Below are 19,583 nucleotides of genomic sequence, written 5' to 3' on the forward strand. Positions count from 1 at the left end.
TCTGCACTTCAGCGAACAAACTCAACTCTAACCATGCATTGACTGTTTAAAACAAATAAAAAAATATGTATAAATATTATTTGTGCAAGTCTGGATAGAACAAAATGGGACCTGGTGCAACTCAAATACATCTCACTTGCTTAGGCTGCATTGATGAGAGTTGGTGTAGCAGAATCAGTAGGTCCAGTTATGTTAATCCACTTTATGCATCTTTGAACTTTGCAGGTGCAGTATGTTCATACTGTAGGTGGGTTCCTTTGCAGCTGTTAACTTCCTATGGCTGTACAAATAAATTCCATAGCATATTGGAGACATAATAGATCAGATTTACTTGAAAGGAACCAAACCACAACCGTACCCTGTACACCAACTGTCACACCTTCTGTCATACATGAAAGCACACTGCACCTTCCTCTTTCTATATTTGGGTGTGGATTTGCTAATCTCTGCGCTTTACTCTCTCTCTCTCTCTCTCTCTCTCTCTCTCTCTCTCTCTCTCTCTCTCTGTCTCTCTCTCCACCCACATTATATCCCCCTCCTGCTCTAATTCTTACATGCCCTTCTTTAAATTTATGCATCCCCTTATCTAGTCAAAAAAAGTTCCACCACTGACACGCCTGTGAGTTCTTGCTTCCTCTCTGGGTGTCTGTTAATCTTTTTCAAAACCATCCTAAAGCATGTTCATTTAGAGCAAGATATTGGTGAGTTTTATAGATTTTTTAAAAATCTACTGACCATAATTCAAATTTCTCGTTTTCTATCTGACATTTTTTGTATCATCTTTCCACTCTCTCCATGTACATCCGTCAGCTTCGCACTTTCCTCCCAATCTCTTTCCACATCTCCTCCTCACTTCCCTACCACCACTGTTTCTCTCCTTCCACGTTGTCTTGATTTTCTCTGTCACACCAACTCTTTGTCTGTGTCCCTGTTTTATTTACTTTCAGAAATGTAAGAATCTGTATTCGGGTCTAAAGAGTGGAGTTAATACTTCCATATCAAGTGGGCTTTTGATTTAAACATTTACATTATCTGTACAAAATGATTTTGCATATGTAATAGACATATAAACAGATGGAGTATGTTAACAGCATATTGCACCATGGGATCTTTATTAATCTATGCTTCGCACCAATACTGTATCATGGCTGCCTACTACATGTGAAAACATGTAAGGTCATATGCAGAAATGTAAAGGCATTGTAGAATGTAGAAAGAGAGAGAAAAGATTGACTATCATATTTTGGGGCGGCAGGTAGCCGAACGGTTCGGTGGATCGAATCCCCGAGCTGACAAGGTAATAATAATCTGTTGTTCTGCCCCTGAACAAGGCAGTTAACCCACTTTTCCCCGGTAGGCCATCATTATAAATAAGAATTAGTTCTTAACTGACTTGCCCAGTTAAATAAAGGTTCAATTAAAAAAATATATATATATTTTGCATAGTCTAATTGGTAATCTAGTTGAGATTAGCTGTGCTTTGTTAATAACTTTCATCTGATGAGCAGAATGTCACATTTTGTACATCATATGAAACAACAAGTCCACATACATGAATCCCATTGCATTCATGTATGAACTAGAAATATTTATTAGTCTTTTTTATTATATTCAATTAGTGTTCAATGTGTCAGCTATCCACAGAGGCCAGGGAGGGAGAACAGGTACACTTATTGCAAAACGTACATTTTTAAATAACTTGTCGACATCCATATCTATGTATATAATAGTTGAAACAACAACAAAAAATACAACTTTTATTTATTGAGACCAGGGTCTCATTTACAATACAACAAATTCAAAATGATCAATAAAAATAAAATAAACTACAAATTGCAGAATCAACACTACAACTTCAAAACATCACAAATACAATTATTTACATTGAATCCAAACAGTTGCAATTCACATTAAATTCATTCAACATTAAAGTCTTAAACTGCCATAGAGGCACCAGAGTCTAGATGTTGGGAGTTTTGCAGGCTATTCCAAAAATGCGAGGCACTAAAACTGAAGGCGGATTTACCTAGATCGGTATGTACTAGTGGAACCTCGAGAGGTAACCATCCCTGTGAACGGGTTTCGTGTCTCATATTTTTACATTTTAACAGTGAAGTGAGGTAGGTTAGAAGCTTGGGTAGTAGAGCTTTGTAAATTAAAAGGGAGTAATTAAATGATCTACGGGACTTTAATGAGGACCAGCCAACCTTTTGATACAGGATACAGTGATGCATGTTAAAACTGTCACCTGCAATAAAGCGTAGGATGCTATGGTAGATGGAAATATGTAGGGCGGAAATGTAGAGAGAGAGAGAGAGAGAGAGAGAGAGAGAGAGAGAGTATGCTGGCTTCCTGTTAGTGAGTCACTCAGGCAGAATCATGACTTCACAGGCACTTCCTGTGTCTGAATGGGTGGGATGCTGCATATATAGTGACAGTACACTGTACAGAACAATACAACAATGACACGGCATGTCAACTACCATGAAATGACACCTGTCAGAACCATTCATAATCAGTCACCGTGGCACCTGCCTATACACCTCGGTGGTGTCGTGACACATTTATTGTATCATTATTCATAGGCAGGTTTCAGGCTGCACTCAAAACAAGCCTCACTTTATCCTTTCGAAAAAAGTGTGGGAAAATCTACGATTCTGCCACATATATTTCTTTAAGGTGTAATTATCTGTATTAAAGATTTTGCTGCATGGATATTGACATGTTTTTGGGCAGTAGGTAACTAATGGTCCATATACTTTATTTACAGATCCAGTAATACATCTATGTATGGATCAGCTGCAGTTGAAAGAAAAGAGCACCCTCAATTTCCAGTAAACTAGATCTCCTTCACGGCAGAGTTTGGCCTTGGATTCCTTCAACTTTTCGGATAACTATTTGAAGAGGTACGTTGCGAAATCAAATCAATCTGAACCCGTTCACCCTAATAAGGGTGGGTTTATGGTTTTGATATTCTGAGAGGATTTGTTTTGTTCTAATAAAAGGCCAAGCATGACTGTACTTGAACAGCTTTAGATTAAGAGACTTGTATTTTGTGACCATCAAGGTGGGGTCAATTCCATTTAAATTCGGTTTGACAATTGAAATATAATTGTTTACAGTGCAGATCAGGCCAAACAAACACTTCAGGATCTGAATCATACAGACAGTCTAAAACCCCTTAGATCCAGATTCACTTGGCGTTCAGATCCCAACCAAATGTCCCTTTCAAATGTCAGTCTAAACAGTCATTCCAATTTTTACTCTTCACTTCTAGGCATGAACAACGTATATGACGAAACGACATCCACCAGAAAAGTATTGATCGCCTTCTTCCTCCTGGTCTTCCTTGTTTGCCTCCTGGTCTTCCTGTACATGTGGCTGAACCGCAAGACTAATGGCCAGTACACAGTCCGCCAACTGGTCTATGGGCAGAATGGGGCCAGGGACCGGATCATGGCTGGGGTCAGAGTCCTGGAAGTGCGGCTTGGGCGCCGGCTGTGGCCCCTTGGCGCGGATGAGGAGGCCATAAGAGAGGAGGAACACAAAAATGAAGAGAGGGATGTGGAGAGAGGGAGCGAGGGAAGGGAAAGTGGGGGGGAGGAGGAGGGCGATGAGAGGGAAGACAGAGGGGATGACTCGTCAGATGACTACTCCAGCATGGAGGGCTGTGACCTGAGGGAGAGAGCAAAGCTCACGGGCGAGAAGGAAGAGATAAGAGAGCGTGAGGAGGAGAGAGAGGAGAATATGGAGGAAAAGTGGGAAAGCAAAGAGGATGGAGAGAGTGATGAGGGAGCAGTGGGAGGAGAAAAAAGTGGAGGAGGAGGTTTGCTGATAGACCTGCATCAGTTCTCTGGTAGTGCCATCTGGTCTGAAGATAGGAGTGAGGGGGGCAGAGACAAGGATGATGTGACTGCATTGTGAGGGAAGGATCAGCGAGGGACAATAGTTCCATATTTCATCTTTGTACAGCAATACCGCTTGACAGTAGGTTTGTCGTCATTATCATCATAATTGTAAATTGTAAACCTGACAAACCAGTGTTACAACCAGATTACAACAATCAGAGCAAAGAGCAACATAAATAATATGTGTGAAATAATAAATCAAAGTGAATAAAGGGACTGACAAGAGCAACAATTGCAGATTGAATACATGAAACAATATTTTTGAGATATTAAAAGCTTTTTTAAAGGTTTCATATGATGAAGCGCAGGCTTTGAGTGGTACTGTTTTCTGCATTAGTCTTATTACTATTGGAATATTTGTGGTGCAGTGTTCTAAAGCACTGCATATCAGTGCTAGAGGCCTTATTACAGACACTCTGGTTCGATTCTAGGCTGTAACGCAACCAGCTGTGATTAGAAGTGCCATATGGTGGCGCACAATTAGCCTAACGTCATCCGGTTTAGGCCCTCATTGTAAATAAAACATTTGTTCTTAACAGATTTGCCTAGGTTAAAGGTTAAATAAAATTTCGAAAAATTAAAAGTGTGTTTTGTATATTTTAGGAATAGCTGTTTGTATTGAAATAAAGGGCCTAATTCGAATTATTACTTGAGTTTTTTTTTATCACATACAATAATTCGTGTATATTACTTTCACATTTTTAAATCATAAATACAATTTCAAACAACCTAATCCACCTAAGATTTACCTGTTGCAATTTTTATATTCCATTTTGAATATCGTTTATACAGGAAATGGGGATGTAGCTCAGTGGTAGAGCGCATGCTTCGCATGTATGAGGCCCCGGGTTCAATCCCCGGCATCTCCACTGTTTTCTTTTTTTTTTACTGAAAATGTAACCTTACGCCTATTGTCTACACAATTAATTATTGATTACAACACCAAGTGATAATTCGGAGCTAAACTCATTCTACCACATAAAAACATTTAATAATGTAATTTATTTATGACGTTTAAATTAGATCTACCGCTGCTTGCAAAAGGTGCCTCCTTGTCCGCTCAGTCATGGGCGGAGTATTGGGCCTTGTTTCTGGAATTTGATTGGCTACATTACCTCTTGCTGATAGATAGGACTGGTTGAAATCACTGGGTGAAATGCTTGTCCACGCACTCATGGCAACATTTTGTAAAAAAATATATTTTTGACCGGGGATGGCCCACGGAATTATTTCGAGTTGTTCCTAGCGTTTAAATGCAACCCACTCATAAAGCCAAGACACATCATGGACCAATTGCACGACATGGCTATGCAGGCTTTCGTGGAGATCCAAACAAATAGCCTAAACACATTTTCTCGCAACAACAGCCTTGGATTTGCACTACTATAGGCAATACTTTCTAACATAACGAGATGGATAGTAGCTAAACCAAGAATACCCTAGCCTATACTGGATTGGCTTTGATTGGAGGTAACGTTAGCCTACGGAAGGCGAACAAAAAGTATCCGGCATTGGTAAATATGTCTATATTGATTTACTTAAGGCTATATCCTACCTACAAATAAACAAATATTCCTAAAATGTGAAGGATATACAGTGGAATAAAGCCGTGGAACTCTCGATAGTTCATGGATCTTTGGTCTTTACAGTGCCCACTGCGTATCTGTTACATTGTATTACAATAATACGATGAGAAAATCAAATAGGCTACATTGCCGCAAAATGAAACCACTTGTTACAGCAAATCACTTTTTGTCGATGTATGATGTAGCCTATCCATCCCATCACTTCAGCACACCACCACAGCATCTTCACACATCAAAACTGATTATGCCACAGAAATGATTTACACGCCATTTTTCTGAATAGAGGCTAAAATGCAAGGAACCTGCTTGTCCCCACCCCCCTGCCTATGAACAACGATTTTAATGATTTATTGATTCGCTTGAACAAAGAAACGAAATATTGTTGCACCTGTACAGAATATCAACATGGAAGGTAGGCGCCACTTACAGGTTGACAGAGCTATAGTTACGCTGTTATTATAGGCTAAATATATCTCGATAGCCTATCCTAGCTTGCAAATGGCTCAAGATGGATGCAGCTGCGCACGGATATGTACCTAAAATGGGACATATTCAAAAGAAAACCACCTAAAAATGCTTTTGTGCTATTCTATTTCGCAGGCGTAGGATGTTACTAGCGTCGGCCGTGGTGGTATGGGAATGGCTGAACGAGCACGGGCGCTGGCGGCCTTACAGCCCGGCCGTCTCTCACCACATCGAGGCAGTCATCCGCAACGACCCACGGGGTGGTAGTGTTGTCTTAGGCCAGGTGGACTCTCGCCTCTCGCCCTACATCATCGACTTGCATTCCATGCACCAGTTCCGACAAGATACAGGTAAGACTAATGTGACTGACGACCATTGACACAACTGTGTATTGAGGGAATGTGAATATAGGCGCTATGCTATTACAGTGTTATTACCGCAGTGAAACCGATAATGTAGCATAGGCCCACAACATATCAGTGCAATAGCCTACACTATCCAGTTAGCCCGTAGAAACAAAATAATATGGTTTAATAACAGCCTTTATGTTCTTGTTTGATAGGCAACCGCATCTTATGCAGACTAGCCTATGTGGGCATGTATAGTTGTGTGCATAGTTCACATTTATTTTTCAAGGCCATGTTTGTTAACTGCCTCCATTATGCCAAACACAGAGGTTATGTTATGTTTTTCTCATGATCATGTGTTTTGCATTTCACTAAACATTCTTTCACAAGAGTCTTTCAGCATCATCATTGTTGTCATTTTTCGATTTTGGATCTGCATAGCATGGGTAGGGGCAGAAGAGTAGCCTAGATAGATAGATGGAACCTTTTTTTCTCAGAGTCTGTCTATCTAGAACCTAAAAGTACCAAGACATTTTTTTTTTTTGTCAAGTTCCTTAAATGAGCTTAGAATGTTCCAAAGCCAAGCAACTATCCTCCACCATTCCGGGAAAGTTGTATGCAAAATAACCATAGGACAACCACGCTCTCACCAAACACTAAGAAACATATGGTTCTCAGAACGTTATGTGCTAGCTGGGCAGTGACACACTGTACGCTCACAGCCCTTGAGGTAGTGAGCGCAGAAGACCAGAAGACCTTCCAGTCTTACTGTACGTACGGTAGACTACAGAGGCAGTATGTATCAAGTGTATCAGTATAAGAGTGCTGATTTAAGATCAGTTCTTTTAGATCACAATACAAAAAGATTGCATGGACAAAGGGGACCTGATCCTAGATCAGCACTCATACTCTGAGACGCTTGATACATAAGGCCCCTGATAAGTGACAACTGTTTGAGCACACTTAAGTGCAGTTTTCCAGGCACAATTTAGTTGCTTTACACATATTTCCATATATTTATTTTTAGATAACAGCATGCTCCAATGTAGTGCATGATGTCATGGCACAATCTTAGAAAAAAGTGTTCCAAAAGAGTTATTCGGCTGTCCCCATAGGAGAACCTTTTTTGGTTCCACGTGAAACCCTTTCCACAGAGGGTTCTACATTTTCCGGTCAGGAAACGTCTGGCTTTGTTCCCACAACCAATGTGAAACCAAAAATATATGTGCTCCCAACTCCCAAGGAACCAAATGTGCTAGCTGGGTGGTTGTTGTGTGTGAGTGGACATCTACAGTATATGTAGGGCACAGTTATGGATGAGCTGTTCTCATTATGAGTTATTATTCAAAACATGATCATGAATAAAGATGAGAATGTGGAGGGAAAATTGGCATACATTTTTAGCTTGTTTCCCTTTTGATCTCAAGCACATTGTTCTTGAAATCAAAAGTGTGTATCCTACACACTACTTTCCTCACACTCTTTCATGACACATTCCCAAACCATGTGTACAAATGCCTCCAATCCTGGATTGGGTTCACATTCACAGTGCAACTGCAAGTCTCGCATGCTTTCTGGTGTGCAGCAAATATCCAAAGTAAAACTACTGTATTTACTCTCACCTATGACTGGCTATCTGAACTTCACCCCAAAACTCTCCCTTATGTGCCTCTTATTAAGGCTGTTAATGCTATTGCTGATTGTATCCAGCCCTCCAGACAGAGAGACGTCTTCACACGATGAAGTGAGGAAAGTGGGCGACAACACAAAGGGAAGAATTGTCAGACGTCTAACTTTGACTCTGCCGCCCTTCTCAACACTTTGGCTGACAAACACCCCTTTTTCTCCCCAATTTCGTGGTATCCAATTGTTAGTAGTTACTGTCTTGTCTCATCGCTACAACTCCCGTACGGGCTCGGGAGAGACGAAGGTCGAGAGCCATGTGTCCTCCGAAACACAACCCAACCAAGCCGCACTGCTTCTTAACACAGCGCGCATCCAACCCGGAATCCAACCGCACCAATGTGTCGGAGGAAACACTGTGCACCTAGCGACCTGGGGCTGACAAACACTTTTGTGTGGTTTTCCTGCTTCCCAGGCGGGGATAGCTGTGGGGAGAGAGGGGGTAGGGTGCCCCAGTCCCAAAACCAGAGGGAGGGAAAGGAGGAGGGAGGTGAGATAAATTGCAGAAGTCTGAGGTCATTGAGAGAAAAGTTGGTAGTTGGGTTGAGTTCAGATACGATGAAAAATGTACTCTGTTGCATTCCAGGCATTGTTATATGTCTATTACATAATTCAATAAGTATGTTCATGTATAATTTACATTCAAACCCTATTGTTTTGAACGGCAAACGGTTTATAGATACATTTATATTGGTTTATGTCTTGTTATTTGAAAATGTAGTTTTCTATTGCAGCTTGGCATCTCAAGCACTCCGGATTTATTCTCTCAAAACGTGTTCTTCGTTAAAAAAAAGCAACCGTCATTCATTGTCTGCCAGTCATGCTCACTTTAATAAGACTCTTTGGGAGTATAAATGAGTTAAACCCAGGATTAGAAGTTCTTTGAATCCCAGGTAATAGGACGACAGTTGATATGGACTGAACGTTAAGTCTCTGGACTGGGAAAGCAAACATGACCAGCTCTGAGCAACTCTGAGCCCAACCAAGGCCAGCAACCAATCACAATCCAGAACATGGTGTGCTGTTACCAGGGGCAACCTGTTAGCCTGTTTGCCCAAATTCTTAGGGAGCACACACCGATTGATCAAATTTGGTGGTGGTGTAATTTGCTTGTCTACAACAATTATTACAGCAAGGCCTACAGAACATTTAGCTCATCTGCACTCTTAGAAAAAAGGGTTCCAAAAGGGTTCTGCGGCTGGCTCCACAACAGAACCCTTTTTGGTTCCAGGTAAAAAAACAACCCTTTTTGGTTCTAGATAGACCAACAAAAAAGTCAACCAAGCCTAATGAAAAAAAAAAAAAAAACATACCTTTTTATTCATGCTTTTCTTTCACTTGAACAGGTCATATCAATAGTCATTTGTGTCAATGTATGTCTATTACTGCACTGTGCTACAAATGTCATCGGTGTTGTGAACAAATGTCATCGGTGTTGTGTTATGACTGAATGTGGTTAGCTGAAAGGTCTTCTGGAACAGGTCCTTCTTGTGTTCCCCTCTCTGTAGTTCTGTGGCGTGACCCTCGTCTCTCTACCGTTACCCCAGGTACCCTCCGACCGGTGCGTCGCAGCTTCTACGACCCCACGTCGGCGCCGGGCCAGGGCTGGCTGTGGGAGTGGGAGAACGACACAGGCTCGTGGACAGCCTACGACACAGAGGTGGGCATCGCCATCCAGGCAGCACGCGACCGTCAGCAGCCCTGGCTGGACCTGGCGCCACTGGGCTTCTGTTACCTCATCGACTTTCAGAGCATGACCCAGATCAACGGGCAGACGCAGCGCTGCCGCCGCATCCAACGCCGCTCCGACTTGGCCTACCCTCTGGTGTCGGGGCCCCTTCCCAAGACACACCACGCCTGGGGACCCAGCCCTGCAGGACTGCCGGGGGTGGGGGTTTCCGCAGTGGGCATGGGGAACGGGAACGGTAGCGCCTACCCAAGCGGCGCCCTGCCGGCCTCTGCCATCACATCGCTGGGCCAGCCCTGCGCCTGTCAGCAATGCATGCTGGTCCTGAGCGTCAAGGCAGGCGCCATGGCGACGGCTCACACCCTGGGCAGGAGGCCACCTCAGAACAAGCCGCCCAGCCCCAAACTAGGTGGGGGTTACTCGGCCATGGGGGGGTCTTACTCGCTGACTCTCCCTCGCCCCCCCTCCTCCATGGCCAGGTCCTTGTCCCCCCACAGGACGTCCGCGGGCGGGGCTAGCGGTGGTGTAGGGGTCGGCGGCGGCTTCGCCCACTCGCTCTCCCTCCTGGGTTCGGCCACCGCCGCACTCTCCCTCACCTCTACCCGACCCCCTCCCCCGCCTCTACCCCCCCTTCCGCCTCCTCCACCGCCTCCGCCCTCCTCTATCGCGTCCAGTGTCATTCTTCCTCTCTCCTCTTCCTTCTCCATGGCGTCCTCCGGCCCTCCGTCAATGCCCGCGCCGGCCCCTCTTCTCATCTCCACGGCAGCCTCCTCCTGCACCCCCTCACCCTCCGCCCGTGTCCTGGGGCCCGTGTCTTCAGCAGCGGCGGCCTGTGCAGCCCCCCTGCCACCTCGTGCCAGCCTTGCTGGGCTCAGCCGACCCGCCCTGCAGCGCATCGCCATGGCCCAGTCCAGAGCCCTCATCGCCTCCGGGTGAGTCACTGCTCCAGCTGTTATGTCACTACAGTTCACAAAAATACTCCTCCCATGTACCTCCTTTATGACATAGTTCTCTACACTTGTCTATCTGATATGATTTAATTTCAGTGTTGAGAGACTTAGTGATGTTATGTAGCCGATACAATTGTTAACCCCGATCCGAAAACACGGTGGACTACGCTTGTCTCTCGCAGATAAACACAACACAAGGGATGAAAAACGAGGATAGAAGAGGAATTTCAACATTTTGATCCAAGGCGTTTCCACTGGCGTAGACATGCCTCCACAATCACTGCCCATATCTGACATTAACACCCCATTAGCATTAATAAACCTTTAATCCCTATGACACATTCTGTTAGCTGGTTCATTTCTATGTGAAATTCCATAACGCATTCATATCAAATACGCCGCGTTGTGTCACTCAGATTTGATTCACCCAGTTAGAATTTGAGAGCCAGGAGGGTGGATGGGGGGGGGGGGGGGGGCGGGCTTGGGGTAAGCATAGTTTTCTGATAACATGCATAGATTGACCTCTCCCCATACACACACCCACACCCACACACAACCTCCCCAGTACTCTCATGACATGCTTAGTGCTACTGTTGTAATACTGACATCATCCCTACACACCCAGTTCCCAGGCCTATTCTCATTCCTACAGGCCCCTCTGCCCCCGCTGGTGTGTATGTGTGCAGTCTCCGTGGCAACCATTGTGGGCACAGCCGAGGCCTGGTTCCCATTTCCAAAACAATGCTGGGGCACGGACAGAGGCAGGGGGCTCACAAGCGAGCACTTGTGTAGATCGGAAAAAGATAGGAGAGAGAGGTTTAAGCAATGTGATAATAGCACCATATCTCCTGTCTAAGGTTTTCAAATCTGTGCATAGGGGGATTGGGAGCAAGAGACTGTGTGGAATGGGGTCCTGGCAAAGGACAACAGAGGTAGATAGAGTTTTTTAAGCGAGGTAGCAGTTACTTCGGTAATCCACACATGCATATAGATGAGTTGCCACCTGAGCATATGCTTGCAGGGCGAGTATCAATATTGACACAGTTACTGGCTCTGTGTGAATAATGTGTTATTGTGAGAGTAGTGAGGGAGTCAAGCAATGATCTCCTCTTAACACTAGAGGGCATTGTTCGCCGCGTGACCAACTCACTGTGAAAAGCTGAGAACTTGTTGCCTGGCTACCCAAACGCCTTGCTCCGGCCAAGAGCCACGCCCACGGACGTTAGTTTCCTCTCCGCAATGAATCAGAGTACCTCCCCGGTGATTTCTAGAATGGAAATACATTCTAGACCGTCTGATTGGTCCCAGAAACTGATGGGTTGGACCAGAGTCAGGACACACGTGGGTAAAGCAGCGTTTTGAAAGTTCGTCAGGAATTGTTGATAACTTGCTTATAAATTATTAATTACTTTTCAATTATCATTTTTGTCAATTGATACAGTTTTATGACAGGGCAGCTTTTAGGTCTTTTTTGTGGCTTCCAGAAGAATTCACTTGACGAAATTATCTTCAATTGTTTCTCAGAAGTTAAATCAAGTTTAAATCAAGTTTTAATAAGATGTACCCCTTTTCGCCCCAATTTCGTGGTATCCGATTGGCAGTTACTGTCTTGTCTCATCGCTGCAACTCCCGTACGGACTCGGGAGAGGCGAAGGTCGAGAGACGTGCGTCCCCCGAAACACAACCCTGCCAAGCCGCACTGCTTCTTGACACAATGCCCACTTAACCCGGAAGCCAGCCACACCAATGTGTCAGAGGAAACAACACCGTACACCTGGTGACCGTGTCCGACACTCTTCCCGGCCCCCCACAGGAGTCGCTAGTGGTCAGTGGTACAAGGACATCCCTGCCGGGCCAAACCCTCCTCTAAAACACGGGGGCATTCTTTTCCACATTATTTGAGTATTCATGTTGTTGTTTAGAGTTATTTTTTATTTTATACACATTTAATTTAATTTATTCATATTATAACATTTTGCAGACAAACGTACCCAGAGTAACAAAACCCAATCATTTCTAGTAATGCACAGCAGACAAACAACTTTAGACTGGTACACTGACCCACACACACTGTAACAGTTACCATGCCGGGTTCACTGACACACGGAGGGGGATAAAAGACACTCGGAGGTGGATAAAAGACTATTTGTGTCCTATACACCATAGCAGTTCTCTTGAATGGATCAGCCAGAACGTGCACTAAAGTTTTAGATTAGCTAGGGATCAAACTAAACCACATAGTTTTAACTCCCAAGTCCTCTCCACATTTTTGCTCTCCCTCTCTCCTTCACTATTTTCCTCCCTCTTTCCCCTCTCCTCCACCCTCCCTCCTTCCGTATCTCACACCTTGCACGTCCGCTCCCTGGCACGAGCGTGTTCTCCAATGTGTTTATGCCGCCTGCTCCAGTTCACAAGGTGCTTTTCATTCACCCACATCTTCGTATCTGTGAAAGAACACTGGGCAAGAGCACCCCGACAGTCACTCGTTTACCACACAAAAGGCCGGTGACCCAATGAACTGCGCTGTGTTTCTCGAACTGTAAGCCAAGTTGGGGATGCCACCAGCCACGTCGTAGGGCGGAACTTGGGATATGGCCTACAGTTGAACTGAGGGTCTGGAAAGTGTCCGGTTGAAAGACCACGCCGGTCCCTCTTTATTTGGATAGTGGCCAGACAGGTGCTCAGATGATCAAACAACTATTGTCATTGGATGAATTCGAATTGAACTACTACTGTTGACACGTGGTTCACTATCCTCAGCCACTCAGGCGTTCAAATTTGTTGTAATATGTTGCAGTGGACGCACTCGATAAACGAAACCAATTGTGCTTGCTGAACATCTACGCTAGATCATCTGTCGGGGTGAGGGGCTTTCCGAATAAAGTGTTACCAAAATGTTCAAAGAGGGACTGGTGAGGGTGTAACCTGGTTTGAAATGTGCAGATGAGGAATACCTATGTTGGGGAATAGACCTTGGAGATCATACAACGAATGAGCCACAGTTGTTCAGTGCTGTGTTGTCTTCAACAGTAGAAACATCACAAGTCGGTGATGGGCGAACAGTATTTTTCAGTACCTATTTCAAACAATGTGGCTGAATCATTGGACTAAATGTAGCCTTTATAACATTCCCACGTTTAGGTTTTATGTGTGTGTGGGGGGGGGGGGGGGGGGTAAACGTCACAGGTAATATTCTCTACCTGAAGTACTTTCAGTTAATCACTCCATACCAATCCACGCCTCTGCTTTTATGTCAAGGACTATCCTTCAGTGACAACGCACAGCATTCCCTCACAGCGTGTACGGCTAGAGGGGGTGACCTCAGCTAATGCCGTTACTCCAGTATGCGCTGGTGTCTGTCTGCCGCTTGGCAGCCGTGCACTGTGACATGCTAATTGGCAGGTAATCTCAGTGTGGTGACGTCAACAGAGGGAAAATCCCTACACTGTAAAAGCCAGAGGAATAGGAGACATTCATACACCCACTGAGAGAGGAGAGGGAGACTGGAGCAGGGAGGTGCAGCGTATCTGAGGATATACGTACCCGGGGAGGATTTATTATTGAGATTTGGAAAGGAGACAGAAGAGAGGATTGAGAAAGATTAAAAGTTTGGAGAAGCGATAGTGAAAATCGTCTTTGGGATACGATTTTAATTGGTACCTGAGGGGTTTGCAGATTTCAGCTGGGAAATAAACCCCACAATCAAAGTCAAGATGACAATAATCAAATTGAACACCTAGTCAGTACGGTTTCTGTATGGATCATATTGTGAAGAATGTGGAGGCTCATGACACATGCTTACAATGATACAGCACTCTTTCTTTCAGTTGTCTGACAGTGGGACTATGTTGGATGTGAATAACTAGTATTGAGAAGGCTGTAGGGAATGATGGGTTATTTCAATCCTGGCTGTTGGATTCTGTTTCAACTCCTGTCAGTTATATTGGGCATGGACTTTTTCCATAGGAGTGGTATTCCATTCCTGAGTTGATCGGAATTAAGATGAAATTGACCGACTGGCCAACAAACATTCTGAAGTTTAACAATCTATGCACTCATGGTTTTCTCAAAGCAGTGTTGGCTCAGGTGAGGGTTGTTGTTGTCAGTGTTGGCTCAGGTGAGGGTTGTTGTTTTCAGTGTTGGCTCAGGTGAGGGTTGTTATTTTCAGTGTTGGCTCAGGTGAGGGTTGTTGTTTTCAGTGTTGGCTCAGGTGAGGGTTATTGTTTTCAGTGTTGGCTCAGGTGAGGGTCGTTGTTTTCAGTGTTGGCTCAGGTGAGGGTTGTTGTTTTCAGTGTTGGCTCAGGTGAGGGTTGTTATTTTCAGTGTTGGCTCAGGTGAGGGTTGTTGTTTTCAGTGTTGGCTCAGGTGAGGGTTGTTGTTTTCGGTGTTGGCTCAGGTGAGGGTTGTTGTTTTCAGTGTTGGCTCAGGTGAGGGTTGTTGTTTTCGGTGATGGCTCAGGTGAGGGTTGTTGTTTTCGGTGTTGGCTCAGGTGAGGGTTGTTGTTTTCGGTGTTGGCTCAGGTGAGGGTTGTTGTTTTCAGTGTTGGCTCAGGTGAGGGTTGTTGTTTTCGGTGTTGGCTCAGGTGAGGTTTGTTGTTTTCAGTGTTGGCTCAGGTGAGGGTTGTTGTTTTCAGTGATGGCGCAGACAACTAGGGGAGTCCTGGATGGCGTAGTGACGTGTCAACGTGTCAACAACGTGGCTCAGCAAAAGCTCTTTGACCTGCTGACATGGTATGACCCTTGACACAGAAAACACCAGACACTGTGGTCATTGGTCACCTGAAGTTTACCTATGACACACATCTGATGTGATTGTTTCAAAATCAAATCAAATGTTATTTGTCACATGCGCCGAATACAACAGGGAAATGCTTTGTGTCTGCTAGGTGTGTGTGTTCTGAAGTGTGTTTTATGTTTCAGTGTCCCAACGGTTCCTGTGAAGAACCTCAATGGATCTAGCCCTGTCCACCCTGCATTGGCAGGTAAGAACAACCATTAAGTCTTAATATCAAAACAGGAAGCTTGAAGCTGCCTGGGAAGCTATGTTTCCTAGTCAAGCTATTGGGGAACTTTGTACCAGTGTCTAAAGCCATTTTCAGTCTACATTTACTAGGCCTATTTTGGTCATTTAGCGGTCAACGTCACTTTACCTAATAATGATAGACAGTGTTACAGAGAATCCGGCTTAATTTGTTAATGTGACCCATAAATAGAGAATGAGTGTAGCTTATGATGGACCAGTGTCTACCTGGGTTAAGCTCAATAGACAGTGGTGGAGGAGTCTCATTGCTCCCACTGCTGGTTGTCTCTAGGTATTACAGGGATCCTGATGAGCGCCGCAGGACTTCCTGTCTGTCTGACCCGCCCTCCCAAGCTGGTGCTCCACCCCCCGCCCGTTAGCAAGAGTGACATAAAGCCCGTCCCCGGCCTCGGCCACTGCTGCCGCAAGACCACCAAGAAGCAGGCTCGCAAAGGTGGGTGTAGCGCTCACAAACACACACACACACACACACACACACACACCCCAACATAGGAAATGTGGGTCACAGTGATTAATTCACTAACAATGTCTCTTTCATCCCTTTCTCTTAGGCAAGACCCCTGAGGAAGTAGTGAAGAGGTACCTTCAGAAGGTCCGCAATCCCCCAGAGGAGGACTGCACTATCTGCATGGAGGCCCTGGCTGGGCCCTCGGGATACAAGGGCCCCGGAGTTGGGGGAATCCAGCGGGCAGAGTCGGTTGGTCGCCTGGCTCAATGTGGGCACCAGTACCACCTGCAGTGCTTGGTGGCCATGTACAACAACGGCAACAAGGACGGCAGCCTACAGTGCCCTACCTGCAAGACCATCTACGGCGTGAAGACGGGGAACCAGCCACCCGGCAAGATGGAGTACCACGTCATCCCCCACTCGCTGCCAGGCCACCCTGACTGCAAGACCATCCGCATCATCTACAACATCCCCCCCGGCATCCAGGTAACAGCCTTACTGCCCATCCACATACTACACGCACCTGATGTACTGTAAATACAAGATGATGGGCGTTCTCGTGAATTCACCCATTGACTGTGCATGATTATTTATATTCTAATCCCTTTCACCTTTTCCCAGGGGCCTGAGCACCCGAACCCGGGCAAGCCATTCACCGCCCGGGGATTCCCCCGACACTGCTACCTCCCTGATAGCGAGAAGGGACGCAAGGTCAACACCAGCTAACTTCCTGTTTACTAGTTTGTACTGGTTTGCTGTAGATGAAATGACTGGGTTGTGTAGCTAACTTTCACTCTTTTCTTTTTCCTAGGTACTGAAGCTGCTGCTGGTGGCGTGGGACCGCCGGCTCATCTTCTCGGTGGGCACGTCCAGCACCACGGGCGAGTCGGACACGGTCATCTGGAACGAAGTGCACCACAAGACTGAGTTTGGCTCCAACCTAACAGGCCATGGCTACCCCGACCCAGGCCACCTGGACAACGTTCTGGAGGAGCTTAAGGCCCAGGGGATCACAGAGGAGGAGTGCCTACCCAGAGACTGAGCTAAAGATGGGCCAATGGGGAAACAGCAACACAGAGACTTGTTCTGACTCTGGAGACTTGAGACAGAGCTTAAACAATGAACATACAGACTCAGAGCGACACAACGGAACAGAGATGAGAAGAAATAGACAAATGAATATGTAAAAAAATAAAAAAGAGAAATACAGAAATTAACACAGACAGCGCAAATGTGACAGCAACAGAAACCGAATGCCTGAAAGACTGCATACGAGAAGAAATGACTGAACGGGTGAAAAGATGAGCCAAGAAAAAGAACCAACCATTAAACAAATAGAGAAACAGACAAATCGACTGTCTGACTGTAGTTTCTAGCGACACTGACTGCGGTACAACATCATACACCCTCTGAACAGGTGGGCTGTGGCTTAGCTGCATAGGTCGGGTGTATGATGGAATGTTTTAGTTTATTTCTGCTACATTAATGGTGGCGTCACAAAATGTCATTCAGTGAGACGTTTGAGGCAACAGTGCACATACAATTCAGTGTTGGACAGAAGCTGTTGTTTACACTGTGAGAGTTTGACAAGAATGTACGGAATCTGTATTGGTCCAATTGAATTCAATGGTGAACCAAGTCACCAGAGCTGCTGTAAGTGGTAGGATGAACGCTAAAAATGGGTTTTAGTGGGGTTATGATAGATGGGCTAACGAATGGTAGAGGGCAAAAAAGTATTAGACCACCGGCAGCAGAGTAACAAGTCTCTCATTTACAGAAAACGTTAACGAGAACGTTCAAAATATTTAATGTTATGACTGGATGTGTGAGCATGAATGTGTAATGCCCTCTAGTGGTACTTGTCGAAAAATACATTCCCTTGGCCTCTATAGGTTTTCTTCTGTGTTTTATTAATTGCTGTATCATTTTTGAAAATGCGTTGTTGTACATTTTAAATAGTTGTTATATATTGGCTCGGTTTGAGTTTCATTTCATTTTTACATTCCATTTTCTTTTCACCTGGTTAACCGCTGTATGTTGTCTGTTTGATTGCTACAGCATTGTTTTCTATATGTGACATTGTAAGGAAATGAGTCAGGCTCAACTCTTCCTCGAGAGGGCTCCTAAATATTACAAGCCTCTGTGGGTGTCTGTGTGTTAATATCTGAGTTTTTACCTCGGACGATTTAAGACTCGTCCGTTGCCAGGCCCTTTCAGTGTTAGTGTTTTGGGAACCCTCTCGGCGGGGTAGGTGAGCCTAAAAGCACAAAATGAGAGTCCTTTTCAAACCATGTGTGCATCTCAATAGTCTTACATAGCTTCCTCTCAAATTCTTTCACGTCATTGCAGATGATTGAACAGGGATGGGGGGGTGGGAAAGGCACTAGACTATTGAGATGCACCCCAGAAGGAATTAAATCAGATATAAAGCTATGATTGGACCTGCCACGTGAGGTCAGATTTGCACTGCACAGAGCATCATCTTTCTTTAGTCCTTTAGTCAAAAGGAAACATGGAAAGTTAGGCATGGCCTTAAGAAGTTATATCTAACTGTTAAAACTACTTTGGGTTGAATTTTCTTTCTTTTAGACACCAGCTTCATTTGTCTCTGAGAAAAGCGAACCTTCTGCTGTTTTTGCTGTAAGGAGGGACAAAGATTTGCTCTGTCGTCAATCTAACCTGTGGTCAAACGGTCCAGTCGGTTTGTGTTAGGTCCATGACGGACCTGCTTATAAAGCGGTACTATTGACAATATGTTTGAGTATGTGTTAACATGCAAATGTTAGGCCAACATTTATAGTTTATATTTTTTCTGTATGTATGTGTGTGTTTATGTATACAACTTTACATTAAACATTTTGTAAAGGTACGGTTATAACGCAACTCTATACTTAATGAATTTTATTTATTGTGCTCTATTTTTTATAATTTTTATCAAATTGTTTTTTTTGTAAGTGGCATATCAAAACCACATTATTTATTTTTTACTTTGTATTGTTTAGCCACATTTTAAAGCTGTGTGACTACATGATGTCTACATATCCATCACATGACTGCTGTATTGTACTTTCTGGGTAAGAGTACTGCATTTGGCACATGTTATGTGACCCTGTATCCCCCCCTCTCCCCAATGATACCAGCAGCTGGTTTGGATGTCTTATGCAGGACTTGATGTAGTCATGTTTTATGTCTATTCAGTTCTTGCACTGCTCAGTTTGGCACATGTCATTTTATTTCCCAGGCACAGTTTGACTACATGTCCGTCAATGGGAATAAAACAACGGTTGAAGGCTCATGACCACTTTGTAAAAAAAAAAAAAACACTTTTAATAAAACCTTTGTAAAAGTTGTAATGGAGAGAACGAATGACGTTGAGAACTATGATGGCAGAGAAAGTAGTAACGTATAAAACTACAAAAGACTTGCATTTAAAGTAACAGTGGGACAATTAAAATAGCAGTATGATGAT

The 19,583-nt window shown here is 44.5% G+C and overlaps 2 protein-coding genes and 1 non-coding gene across 5 annotated transcripts; all 3 read left to right on the plus strand.

Moving 5' to 3' along the window:
- The first annotated feature begins 555 nt into the window (after positions 1 to 555).
- On the plus strand, positions 556 to 4,550 carry si:ch211-119e14.1. Its single transcript, XM_021615235.2, has 3 exons — positions 556 to 701; positions 2,771 to 2,906; positions 3,278 to 4,550. The coding sequence occupies exon 3, from the start codon at positions 3,280 to 3,282 to the stop codon at positions 3,922 to 3,924; it is 645 nt and encodes a 214-aa protein (XP_021470910.1). The 5' UTR covers positions 556 to 701; positions 2,771 to 2,906; positions 3,278 to 3,279; the 3' UTR covers positions 3,925 to 4,550.
- A 155-nt stretch (positions 4,551 to 4,705) lies between these two features.
- Positions 4,706 to 4,777, plus strand: trnaa-cgc. Its single transcript has one exon. It is a non-coding gene; the product is annotated as a tRNA-Ala (tRNA).
- A 266-nt stretch (positions 4,778 to 5,043) lies between these two features.
- Positions 5,044 to 19,582, plus strand: dtx4a (deltex 4, E3 ubiquitin ligase a). Of its 3 annotated transcripts, none has more exons than XM_021615215.2 (8): positions 5,044 to 5,422; positions 6,095 to 6,309; positions 9,498 to 10,608; positions 15,546 to 15,607; positions 15,938 to 16,099; positions 16,218 to 16,600; positions 16,736 to 16,825; positions 16,926 to 19,582. In XM_021615215.2, the coding sequence occupies exons 2-8, from the start codon at positions 6,102 to 6,104 to the stop codon at positions 17,154 to 17,156; spliced, it is 2,247 nt and encodes a 748-aa protein (XP_021470890.1). In that variant the 5' UTR covers positions 5,044 to 5,422; positions 6,095 to 6,101; the 3' UTR covers positions 17,157 to 19,582. The 3 variants fall into 3 exon arrangements, with proteins under 3 accessions (XP_021470890.1, XP_021470888.1, XP_021470889.1); XM_021615213.2 differs by lacking the exon at positions 5,044 to 5,422 and adding an exon at positions 5,722 to 5,906; XM_021615214.2 differs by lacking the exon at positions 5,044 to 5,422 and adding an exon at positions 5,723 to 5,906 and having other exon boundaries at positions 9,537 to 10,608.
- Position 19,583: the final 1 nt, after the last annotated feature.

Source organism: Oncorhynchus mykiss, chromosome 9 (genome assembly GCF_013265735.2).
Source record: "Oncorhynchus mykiss isolate Arlee chromosome 9, USDA_OmykA_1.1, whole genome shotgun sequence".
NCBI classification, from domain to species: domain Eukaryota; kingdom Metazoa; phylum Chordata; class Actinopteri; order Salmoniformes; family Salmonidae; genus Oncorhynchus; species Oncorhynchus mykiss.